This window comes from Zerene cesonia, chromosome 2, assembly GCF_012273895.1.
Source record: "Zerene cesonia ecotype Mississippi chromosome 2, Zerene_cesonia_1.1, whole genome shotgun sequence".
NCBI lineage: Eukaryota > Metazoa > Arthropoda > Insecta > Lepidoptera > Pieridae > Zerene > Zerene cesonia.
Window position 1 is genome coordinate 4,326,068 of NC_052103.1, and position 13,293 is coordinate 4,339,360.

General features: G+C 30.7%; 1 protein-coding gene across 1 annotated transcript; it reads left to right on the forward strand.

Annotated features, from left to right (window-relative positions):
* The first annotated feature begins 687 nt into the window (after window positions 1-687).
* On the forward strand, window positions 688-10,390 carry LOC119834929. The gene is made up of 5 exons (XM_038359476.1): window positions 688-884; window positions 4,886-5,025; window positions 8,697-8,870; window positions 9,365-9,521; window positions 9,957-10,390. Exons 2-5 carry the CDS (start codon window positions 4,980-4,982, stop codon window positions 10,075-10,077), a joined length of 498 nt encoding a protein of 165 aa, XP_038215404.1. The 5' UTR covers window positions 688-884; window positions 4,886-4,979; the 3' UTR covers window positions 10,078-10,390.
* The last annotated feature ends 2,903 nt before the right edge of the window (window positions 10,391-13,293 follow it).

The following is a 13,293-nucleotide window of genomic DNA, read 5'->3' on the forward strand; positions in this document are numbered from 1 at the left end:
ACTACATATCTAAATCTATCGAATGGAGCAAAAAAATGTGATTTTTTTTTAAGTCGGGTGCCAAGTTCACATAGCCTTAGATAACGTCTGACGTTCTGACGTAAAAATATAGCACATACATATATTTTACATCTTAACTATACGCGAAATGTCGGTTTTATCAATTAACTTACGACACGCCTGTTACTTTATTAATATTACCTACTGTGTTGGAGAATCACTATTGAAGACAGATTGTGTTTATCCGATAAATGCATGCTAATATTGACGCTCTGTAACCTGTTTGGATAAAAAATATCGGGTTCTTCTCAAATAAACAGAGAACCAGTTACTGTGACAATTTAAAAAAATAATAAAAATAAAGCTATTGACAATTCCTACGAAGCCTTAAAAGGACAAGGTTTCCTAATTCAAGGGCTTTCAACTTTATCGTAATAGCACGTAAATTACAATACGATAAGAGTATAACAACATTTTTGAACATTCAACGAAGTCTCAATACCCATAATAATGCGTATTAAAACAGCAATCGCCACACTAAATTAAAAACAAAAAAATTGTTCAAATCAAATACATAGGTGAGAAATATTTTAGTCTATTAAGAGCGGTTAATTCGAGCAAGGTTTAAATTGTTCGCGAGCTAGCCATCGAACGGTCAAGTACACAATATGTTATGTAGTATGACACAAGTCCTTGAGGTAAGGCGGTTGGGCGGAGAGCGTGCGCCCAGTAAACTCCAAACTACACATTGAGTCACGCGTATACCAAGACGGCTCGCCGCATTCGTAATACGATAGAAATTGTACACGTTAATGTGATCTGTGCCGTTTGTGATAACAAGCCAAAGTGTGATAAGAGTATTGTGATTGTTCGTTAATAGTGAGGTAAATATGCAATGTTCTCCGCCTTGAAAGTTAATTAAAATTTCTGTAAATCAATATAGAATTCATTTTATTATTCGGATTATTCATTTAAATATATTAAGTATAGTAAGTATTTAAATATATAAATATTTATGATATTTGTGCAAATTTTTCGTAATGGCTGCTCGAAATATTTCCTTTTCCTACAACAAAATTCGAGAAACATTTATATAATTTTATATATTTAATATTATTTTTAGAATCAAATTTAAAAGAAGTAATTAAATTAAAAAGCAAAAACGGGCTAGACGAATAAATAATTTTAGATTTATTAATTACAATTACTAGAAATCCTTTGCATAAATTTACATTCACGTTAGGTGCACACCAATAAAATTTTCAATCATAATTTACTCGTTGCTTTAAAATACTGATTTCTCTGGTTTTAAAATAGCGAAAAATATACATAATAATAATTATAAAGCAATACAAAACTACACCAGTTAATACCATTTTAATTTTTTATCGATAGCATTCTAAACACAACCTAGCATTTGATTACAACAATAACCCAATAATTATAATAGCCAGTTTAGCTATCTTATACCCGTTAATAGAAGAGTTCTTTCATACAAATTTACTATCTACATAATCTTCATCAAAGAGAATTACGCGATCGCAGTGTTCATTGATGACTCGCGGTTCGAAGGAGAAGAATTTATTGAGAAGTTCTTATCAACGATCGTCATTTAGTGTAGCAAGAATTGTCTCGGCAATGTTAATTACAGTCAACAAATGTGATGTAACTCTCGGGGACTTACTCCGTCTAATGGACCGAGTGACCCGGTTTTTAGATGCTGCTGGCCTACTCAACTGTGTCAGCTATAACCCAATAATCAAAATATTAGAGTTATTTCTATATCATGGACTTTCGAGTTCAACGCTTAGTCAATATCGCTTAAATTGCGTCGAAATAAAAATAATACGAAGTGACATTTAAATTGAAATGAATAATAATTATTCATCGGCATTTATAATATAGGTATGAATTAACTTATTGAAAACATCACTGGTGAATATTTAGATCAGCAACGTACATATTTAAAGATGACGCATACGCGTGTTTATACATCGATTAAATTCTTCGAGTGGCAAATTGAACATAACGAAAACAAATTTCCTTGGGACAAAGATACTTTGCATGGATTATGATATATTAAAATACTAGATAAATGTATACAGCAGTAAATACTCTAATAATAGTACAAAAACAAGTAAACGTAATGGGAAACAAAAGTCGATTTTAAGAATATAAATATGTATTGATGTTTATGATGATGTTTTTGAACCTGTTTATGTTTCTATAGTTATGAAGCGATACCACAGGCGACACACCTAAAGACTAAAAACACTGGATATGACTTAATTATAGCTATCGTGTTTGCCATTTAGGTTGAGGAAAAAAATCAACAGCCGATATTATCCGGTATCCCATATCCTTGAGTGCGGTTACCACATCCTCGCCGTACAACTTTCTGGTCATAAACTATCTACTCATATTGTATAGGTACCTCAGTGAAACTGACAAACGACATGTGTATCTTTTAGGTCAACGCATTCAATCTTTTATTTACAGTTCGCACTGTCACGTCTCCAATGAAACTTATAAATGCGCTGTCAGCTAATAATTATTACTGTTTATTTGTTTTACTATTATCTTACATAAAAAAAGAAAATATTCTAAAAAACTTTTTAATTATTCCTTCGATCAGAAAGTAATTTTTTTTATCAAGATCCAAAAAGTTCAAAAGTGCGACAACACAAATTATTGCATAGATACAAAATCGAACATATAATGAAATTGAGAACCTTTTGCCTAGTAAAAATATGGCACAATTCATTTCATGAGATGTATCGTAAAATAGCTTCTTGAAATATAATGTCATGTATACGAGTTAAAATATCTGCATACGAATTGTGCATCAAGGTTATCTCAAAACGAAAAGAGACGCAGAAATAAAGAACTTTGAAATAAGAAGCGATGAAACAAAGGGGACCCTAAAAATCCAGAGACAGTGGTCTTTTACTAGAAAGAGATTAAGTAAGTGCACATAAAATTATATAACCGGATTCAAAATGTTTCGCAGTTCGCGTTTAAAGCAGCTTATTCGTAAAATAGTCTTTTAGTATCTTTTAGATACCGTGAATTATTTTTTCAACAATCAGCAATTTAAAATAAACTACATATTAATAAAGAAGAAGTCAATTTGCATACAAGGTCATGATTTATTTTTAACATACGTTATAAATCTAAGTATAAGTACATCGTGCACATTTAGAAAATTATAATAAATGCTCCTAATTATATCACGACACTGATGGTTATCTTTTTTATACAAAAATATTTTACAGAATGGCAATAAAATACGTTATTTACGACACACCTTGAAACTGCGATTTATACATACATACCTCTTAGACAGAAGGTTAAGTATGTGAACCTTGTAATTGTAATTCCGATTACGTTTTTAAATTTATTCCGAAAACAATTATTATTTTGCAAGTTCACATAACCAATACCTATTGATTGTTTTATTTGTTCCTTTTTTGACCGCACATTTACGTCGAAGAGTTTGTAGAATAATCTAGGTTTGCAAATGATTACATGAAAGGAAATAATTTTAAAAATAATATATATTTATCTATAAGGTACACTTACGTTTAGAAACGCTTACCATAAAAAAAAAACAGAAAAAAAGTCAAAGGCAAAGTTAACAATAAATAAATAGATAGAACCTTTGTTGTTCTTATAATGTATTTCGTTAGTTAAATAGCCCGATCAAAATAGACATCTGAAAAATCGGGAGTACCAAATATTGATGAAGACCTCGGTTTCACCAATAGAAACTTGAAACAAATCATCGCCGAAATTTGGCTTTTCGGTAGTTTTGGTTGACAAATTGTATATCAAGTTTGAATTAACTATTAATATTCTCTACTACAAGGTCACTAGCCTTGATGTGAATACATATCTGTATAAATACAACCAGTTTAAATAAATTACAAAATAAATTCAAAAAAAAGAAAGGCTAAAAAAATCGGTCATGGCCTTGACAATAGTATTGAATGAGCCTATTACTATATCATTTTATAATCATATACCGGTTACGCATTACGAAACCATAGCACTATACGAGTATCATTTACAATGATAGTATCATTTAGCAGATAGTGTCGGCAACGTCTTAAGAAAAACCATATAGGTAAAGCATATTATTAAATAGCTTTTACCGACTTTTACTTACCTGGGAGAATATACACATGAAAAATAGTATGCTATGTTGTAGAAATCAATATATTAAACACTTGTCGAAACAAATACAGACAAGGATCACTACTATCACCAGCAAAGGTGACAAATTTCCGCCAAATTAAAAAAAGAATCACTATGTGTACTTTTTCCCACAACGTACCTTTGGATAACATTGCTCTTAATCAAATACCTAAAACTCTTTGGAATGTACAAACCAAACTTAATCTGGTAAATTACGATCATAATTAATTACACTTTGTCCTTGGTGATCCTTGGGAATAATGAAATCTGATAAGGCATACAAAGTTTTGAAGAGCACAACGCTCTGTGTATTGAATAAAATTATGTTGTCGTTAACTTTACTCTAAGTAAATTGGAAATTCCAGGGCACTGATAACGTACCAATGTTTGAATATAATGTACTTTTTTTGCTTTATATGTACTTTTGGAATTGGATAATACTATTTGAACGTTATAAATTTTGACCACATACATTCTAAATTAACTAGAACCCTTGTGTACCCTTTGTACATCCTCTTAAAAAGGATTAGGATTTAAACTTTTACCGACTACTGAATCCAAATGTTTTTTTCTTAAAAAAAAACATATATTTGTAATTACAACAAATATGGCGTAGAATTAAATAAATTATATTTTTTACAGTTTCAAGAGAACAACAAGTATATAAATAATATGTTACATATTTCAGAGCCGAACGTGAGTACTTTTTGAACTGATATTAGAGTTGTTCAATTGCACAAATTCAAACTGGACTAAACGCGCCGAGAGAGTCAGAACCAACTATGGAGCAATATCTGGCCCTGGTGACTTTGTCGTTGATTACAACAGGTATGTAGCCCGTTCAAATTTTTAGTCAGTAGTCTTTAGTTATAATAAAGTATAAGTGCAGTCAATCAGATTTAGATCACTTGTAAAAGCATATAACTATTAGGTAAATTTAAAATAATGAAACGATGAGAGTTGAATTTTGGAATATTAAATTTAAAAGGTTTATACTTTCTTTAATTCATGACTCACAAAAAATGTATATCGTGACGTTATGTTTCTTATATTGCGTAGATAATTCGTGTAGATTATGTTTATAATGACAATAAAATATTATGTTACATATGTTTATTATAATAAAAGTGAATATAACTTCATTATGGGTAAGGGCATCCTCATTTTAGATAATTTCCCAATCACCGACCAGCAACCAATAGTGTTGAAGGTTGTTTGTGACTATATAACCATCATGCTTAATTATGAATCACAATTTGAAACCACAATTGGTTCGTGATACGCTGTAATGCTCAAATAATTATATTAATGCAATCCACAGCACGTTATGATACGGAACAGATATTGATACGCAACATTTCATTGTGTTACTATAACTAAAATAATTATATATCATAGATAAATCGTAGCATAGTACATAGGGAAGCATGCTATAAAGGATATTTTTGATAAACTTCATAAAATGATATTATTCTATGACAGTTGTTTCGTACAATTCCTTATTAAGGCTATTCAATTACGAGTAAAATCAAAAAATAATCGAAGTTGACAAAGTATTTTTGGCCATTGTAACGTACCTACGTGGTATGAATCATAAGCGACAACATAACAAGTTTTATTTTTAAATTATAAACAGTAACTAAAGCTCAATAATAATAATTCAATGATGCGGTTCGCTGAACTATATGATGAGTCACATTTTAAGTGGTAGAGTAAATAACCAAATAGACAATAGTGATTCCATATATTTTTCTTTTGATAATCCAAAAACCATTAGTGGTAATGAATTAATTATGCAGATTGCCTTACAACACCACTAAATAAGTCATATAATATGAGTGTAAACAATGCGATAGGAGCAGCGACTGCAACCAATCTGTATCCAGGTGTTGGATCTCTGAAGTCAAAGCAAAGGTTTTTGTATCTTCTTCCTCGCTCCACACACAATGAGCCCGATTCTCCTGCAATATACATGGATTCGTTGGTATCGCAACGAGCTCCACTTTCATCGACAAAAGTGTACTTTGTTACTAATCGAGCAATCATCCCTTTTGTACCGTTGTGCCGCTTTCCTAGATGATCTCTGATCCATCCATCTTTATAGATTCTGTTTAAACTTTGTACGCCCCATATAGTCTTTATATTTTCCTGAATATTAAAGTAACTAAGAACGCTATTTGTATATTTAAATTCAGGAAACTTTCTTTCGCTTTCTTCTAAATCATCCCAAAAAACACCTAAAGAAGAGAGAAAATCGGCTTTGACAGAATTGTTCTTTTCCATTAACTTATTGTTATGACCTATGATGCCACAATATAATTTTGTATCTAAAATAAATGGAGCACCAGGGGCGAAGTTGCATACGACCCGTACGTCACCATTGCTTCTTTGCCCGAATGCACATCCAACTTTTATAGTTTCTGCCCAAAGCAATTGTACGGCGTTAAAATTTTTAATTGACGTACGTCCACAGTGCACGTCTGCTAATTTTATTTCTTGTCCGCCGCTCCAGAACCATTCATGAATACAACCTATTATTGGTGAGATAAAACATTCCATTTTCGGTGCGCTGAAAAGTTAAGTTAAAGTACAAGCTACTGTTAAAGTTATATATGCAAAAAAAAAAGATTTATTTTATAGAATACCATTTGAAAGCTGAATCGCTGGACCGAACGCAACAATAATCAGCATATTTAGTGCATTCGAGATGAGTTACATATTTGCCATCCAGAGCAGAGCAAGGGGCAGGCCCAGGAAGACACTGTCGTAACCACGTTTCAGAAATCTTTTGTAAATCATAATCATAAGTTATTTGATGCATATTTGCAGCAGGGGGTAAATGATAATATCTGTCAGAATCACCACTTGCTACTTGATTACGCATAGAATTTATAATATTCACTAAAGCGATATGATCTAAAATAGTCGGGACATTAACCGTATACCCCTTTTCACATAGTTTTGACAAAGTTGCATCTGGGAACAAGCAAAGAGTATGATCGCCATAGCATGGTTGTACACCACACCATCGGTTCATGACTTGAGTTGGCGGTGTAGGAAACGATCTATAGCTCTTTATATTGTATCCTGGATCCACAACATTTTTTAAATTTCCACCATATATAACGAAAATTTTCGATGTCATTTTTCTTCGTCCTAACTCGCCATATAATAGCGGAAGTTCCCAGCATGGATAATTTTCTGGAACGTACCATACATTTTCATTTTGTGTACCATAAGTAATATCCTTTAAAATATCATTCTCAGCCGCTGGTTCTAAATTATAAAATTGAACGGAATGATCCTTCATCTTTAATTGAGTTGTATCGTTGGGCATTTGTTCAGTATCTTCACTGCGGGAATCATTAACTTGACGTAATAATTTTTCTTTATCATCGTCGTATGCATATAAATAATCCTTAAATATTTCTGATTTTGACACGAATGTCGACGTTGTTTCTGACTTAACTTGGTTGTTCAGATTATCGATATTAATGTTTTGATCGGAATACTTAGTAATATTTAAAACTCGAAAATTATCTATTGTATTATTATTTTCTATATTGTATAATAAAGTATGATCACTGCTATAATTATATGGATAGATTTTATTATATTCAGTTGTCTCAAGGTTATGTGTCAGGTTATTATAATCATCTTCACCGAGTCTTCGTTCTATTAAATCGATATAACTTATATTTTCATTTTTATAAATATTATTATCATCGTCATAGTAATCAACATCAATGTGGTCGGAATCCGCAATCAAAAGAATTAATACCGTGTAGTAACTTATTATATTCATGATAAACTGTCATCAATTGTCGTGGCCAACTTGTTATTTAACGAACATTATATTATTTTAATAAGCTTTATAAAGCACAGCATCAACATGTTATAAGAATATTCAATATGCTTTCTTATTGGCTTCTTCGATCAAAACTTCGACTTAGTATATGAATTATAATTTTTCAATTATTAATTTTGGCAAGTGATGACGACGATCCAGTTCGAAGAACAATTAGTATTATGCTGTATTAAGCTATATGTAGGCGTATAAGGAGCAACGTGCTCTGATTCATCAGAAATATTATGGTATCACGGAATCAATTGAATACGTCATATTTCCGTTCATTTAAAGATAATTTTTCTTACACAACCTTTTTGTAACCAAGTGTTAAGTAAGCGGATAAATAATGAATTGTCAATTAAATTGTATCCTGTGTATACAACTAACAAGAACGTTTTGTTCTTGGTTATGCCTTCTTGGTCAGATTTCTATCTCTATTTTATAGTACGAGTAATCTTATAATGACAAGAAAGATATACATTAATTCTCTTAAATTAAACTATAATTTCTGTTAAATATGATCACTTATAAGTTAAATAAAAATATTTTTTTTATGTCTTACTATATTTAATAAGTTCGAAAACATGTTCTCCGGTGCATCTCAATGAAGAGAATAATAATAAATTATAGTTAATTCTTATATTTTCAGGTGTAACTTCGTTGCAGTGCTATCAGTGTTTAATAAATCCACCTCCTGGAGAATATTACAACACAACGAAAAGATTGTGTATACACTTTGATTATTCGGATAATTTCATTGTGGACTGTCCATTCTCCACTATGTGTATGAAGCAGGATTTCTACCTTGACATACAGAATGGAGGTCAGTATCAATGTGTAGGATTTATTACTTATTATTTATAACAAATAATTTAAATATAACTACTGATTACAATCAAAATGCAAGTCATTTTAATACATGATGTATGATCGTTATTATTTAAATTAAATTAACTCATCATAGGAGGTATATTTAATTTACTTTTGATCTTATTCATTGGCGTGAACGACGTAAATACTAATAAGGGCTTAGTCAGAATTTATAATGAACAAAATAAACAGTATCAAATATTCCGTATCAATGAGCAAAGGTTTCATGTTATTCACCGGCTCGAACACAGCAATTAACACTCCTAACTGAAGCCAAACAAACAAGCCAGGGTTCTGTTTACAGACGTTAAACATACGCGGTGTACAAATGTTTGACAGACAGGTCGTCTTATTATTCTGTGATAGAACTGCTAAGTTTCAAAACAAAGTGTGCGTAAACAATCATAATAATACTCGAACTATTTACATAAATATTTTTCATTTCAGTAAGGATAAACGGCGTCCTTCGTGACTGCGCTCAGCAAAAACACGAGTACCAGGATTACAAGAATGGCAAATGGTCTCCAAAAACAGAGGTCGTTGAGGCCTATGAAGAAGGTTGTTCAAGTCCGGACTATAAAGGCGAAAGAGCAGTGGTCACAAAGTTAGTATTTATAATTAGCATGAATACTTTAATAAGCATAATAAAAGATACATCTAGTCATGGTTCACCTTGACCCAAAAATTAAAGGTGATACCTACGTAAAAAGAAAGATCGAGTTGTTGTAAACGTTCTTTAGTTGTAGTCTTTACAACTAAAGAACTAACTAACTAACTGAGTATCTCAAGTATAGTAACTTGAGACTAGAATTCTTGTAGTAAGAAGCATAATTATTTTTAACAAAAATATAAAACCACTTTTAAATTCTCAGAACCAGTTTTCTAAAAAAATATATATATTTCGTAAACTGTTCACTCAGTCGTATCGAAAATATAGCCAGTGTTATATCAAAAATCAACGACGGTATTAAAAAATATCTATTTGAAATTCAATAACGAAGTGTTGGATATATAACTTATCAATATTTATTTTTTACAGGTACTGTTACTGCCGCAGCAACCTATGCAATACATCAAACACGAACCACGAGGGCTACACCGACATAATGGGTGTTATCGTCGTTTTTAATCTCATGAAATATATCAACAGTCTGAGGTAGTCAAAAATGAATTTAGAATAATATTACTAATACTCTTGTGAGTGATAAGTGCCAATTGTGGGAATAAAGAGTGAGCAATCTCAAGAAGAAACATCATTCCAAGAATAGACTGACATGTACGTTTGGTAAATGTGATTGATGATTAAGCCGATGTGTGAAAATGTTAAGACATCAATCAATAAATATAACGAGTTAAAAACATCGTGTGATTCGTTCTCAAAAGATTCCATGATTAAATATTTCTAATCCAATCGAAAAGAATATATTGAAATATGTTGTATTATAAATAAACTGTATAAAAGAAATGTGGTTTGCCGGTTTCCTGGTAGAGATGGCTTTTAGCCATAAGGCCGCCATTTGCATACTAGTTTTTGTTAAATTTTATTTCTTTTTTTATATTTTGAAAGTGTGAAAGTGTGCAATAAAGAATAAATAAATAAATAAATAAACGTGGTCGAAAATTCTAGAATAAAACGAATCAGATACGAAATATGAATGCAACTGATTGTTTCATGTTATCGTCGATTGAAATGCATTCAATATTCCGAATGTTTTTGTTTAACCAATGCGTTTTGTGATAAGTCATATAATGTGATATTCAAACCTTTAATAATAAGGGTTATAAACTGTAAATATCTAGGTAGTAAATATGTATGTACATTCATAATACCTTGTACAAAGCTTCATTTTTAGGAGACAAAGAAAAAAGAAAAAAATATGCATAGAACTCTAGATTATCGATAGTTCAACTAATAGAGATAAGAAGGGTCTTCATTTTTTTAAATATTCGTAGTTTGATATTTTTTCATAACTCCATTTTTTTAACCTGTTTAGTAAAAGTTATTATCATACATTTTATTTGACGAAATATCTTTAAACATTTTACAGAAAAAAATAATTTAATAGTACCTATTTTATTTTTTTAATAAAAATGCGACGTCTGTTTCTGATGAATATCAGCAATGACAAAGACCTACATAAAAAATGACTCTGTAAGTGCTTTCTAAATAAGAAGGTTTAAATACTTGATGTAAGGTTACCTATGACGGTAAATAAACTTCGTTTTTTATGATCCCCAATGATTTTGTGAATATTGTTATTGTGTTTTAGAGTTGTTATCAATAAAAAGCTGGAAAAAAATATGTCTATTTTATTAATTCATTCTTGGAAATTGCTTGGGAATCTTTAAAAGAGGAGCATTTTGTGGTAACTAAGGAAACTAATAGATAAAGCAGAAGGTTTTGCCATTAATTGTAAGTTCCAAATAATAAGTGTATGAACGGTAAAATTGAGTACCAATATTTATAAAAACAATTGGGGTTGTCTGCAATAAATAATATAAGACGGGACGATGCACGGAACAGATCAGTTTTGAATCTCTAATCTTTCAGCCGCTCACCAAAGCCAGCCCGCACAAATCATCGATTAAGACGATGCTTTTTGTAATGTTTTCAATTTACTATGCAATAAATAAATAACTAAAAAACATTCACACATAATTGAGCCGTGCTTGAGTTATAATTGACATAACTAACCAAACTTTCTTTGATATATAAAGATGTTTGGATTAAAGAAAGATTCTAAATAAGTAAATACTTAAAAATAAAAAGTAAGATGTGTGTTATATAACGTAATTACTAATACTCTCACTTATTCGTCTCAAATATTTTAGCTATGCTTATCTTTAAAAAAATAATCATACTTTAATTTTAAATGTTATCTTCTAATGAACTCATTAATATTTTTCGGAGAGAACAATTTGTTAAAGATATACCTACAAATTAACATCATTAATTGAGTTTATTGTAAACTGTGACCCTGGTTATCTTGGGTTAATTTGGGTAATTCTTCCTGCATCCATAATAGTATTATAAAAATATTAAATGCGGTAGTTATTCTGTGTCTCGGATGCCGAATGGTCGGTATATTATGACGTCTAGACCGCTGAATCTATTTAGATGCATAGATGGATGAATGATAATAACATAGGCATTTTTATCGCGACAATAAAATTCAATAGGAACGAAAAAAAATACGGAAAATTTTATGAGCCAAGCTGTCGGGCGAATAGGTTAAATTCATGTGAGTGAAGCTACAAGAGAACTGTTATAGCTAAATTTAATTAAATTATATGCAGCATTTTTTCTCAATTCTAATAGTATCTTTAAAAGGCTTAAGGCATATAAAAACATTCAGGATGACTTCCACAAATCTTATAAAATTAATAGGTAGAAAATAGAATACGATAATAAGCAAAACCATTTTGAGAAAATACTTCTGTAAAAATGTGATAATTCCATTGTAGCTAACATACATTATTTTAAGCATTTATTACACAATATAAATACGGTATACGGTAAACCGTGACCGAATTCGAGTCCAAATCGGCTGATGATATTAATTTTTAGCAATTAACCTAACATTTGCGTGTCATTTCATTAATTAAATTCTAAATGTCCTAATTTATAAATTGTCTGGAGACACGATACGACCTAGACGCACACTTTCATTAACACTATAACAGTAGATCCTAATAAACGAATACCTAAGTAATAATTTATAATATCACTCCACCTAGATACTACTCTGTTTTTGTATTCCTCACACGCAAAGATTGAAGAAAAAGAAAATCATTGACTCTTAGAAATATAACAATTAAACACGCTTTACTATATTAATAAAATAAGTATAAGTGTCTATCTAAAAAATCAAGAACATGCGTAAAACAAATAACAATACTTTGTCTGATGATTTAGATGTTTCCTACAGGAAGTATCTATATACGACGATTATCAGAAGCTTGGTACCCTTATGCTTTACTGGCAAAAAAAAAATATTCTGATAATGAGAAGAATACTATTTGAAACCAAAAGTGACTTAATACATAAAAAGTACACTGGAATTAATATCCGTATATTTTACCAAACAAATCAAAATATTACAGATCATATTTATTCAGATTCCTAACGATTTTCGTCGCCAAGAGGTTTGTGACGTCGTTGAAGGGTCATTGTTTCGCGAATGATGTGTCACTTTATTCTGTTCGACACATGTCTGATATAAATACTGCATACATAAAAATCCTTGAGACATATCCTCGTTTAATTATATTCCTAAGTAATTTAGGACGCCTAACAACAAATCAGTTCTCAAAGATGTCTTTGTTCTGACTTCTAAACTAAAGACGAAATTATTTTACAAAGTTGTCAACTGCTA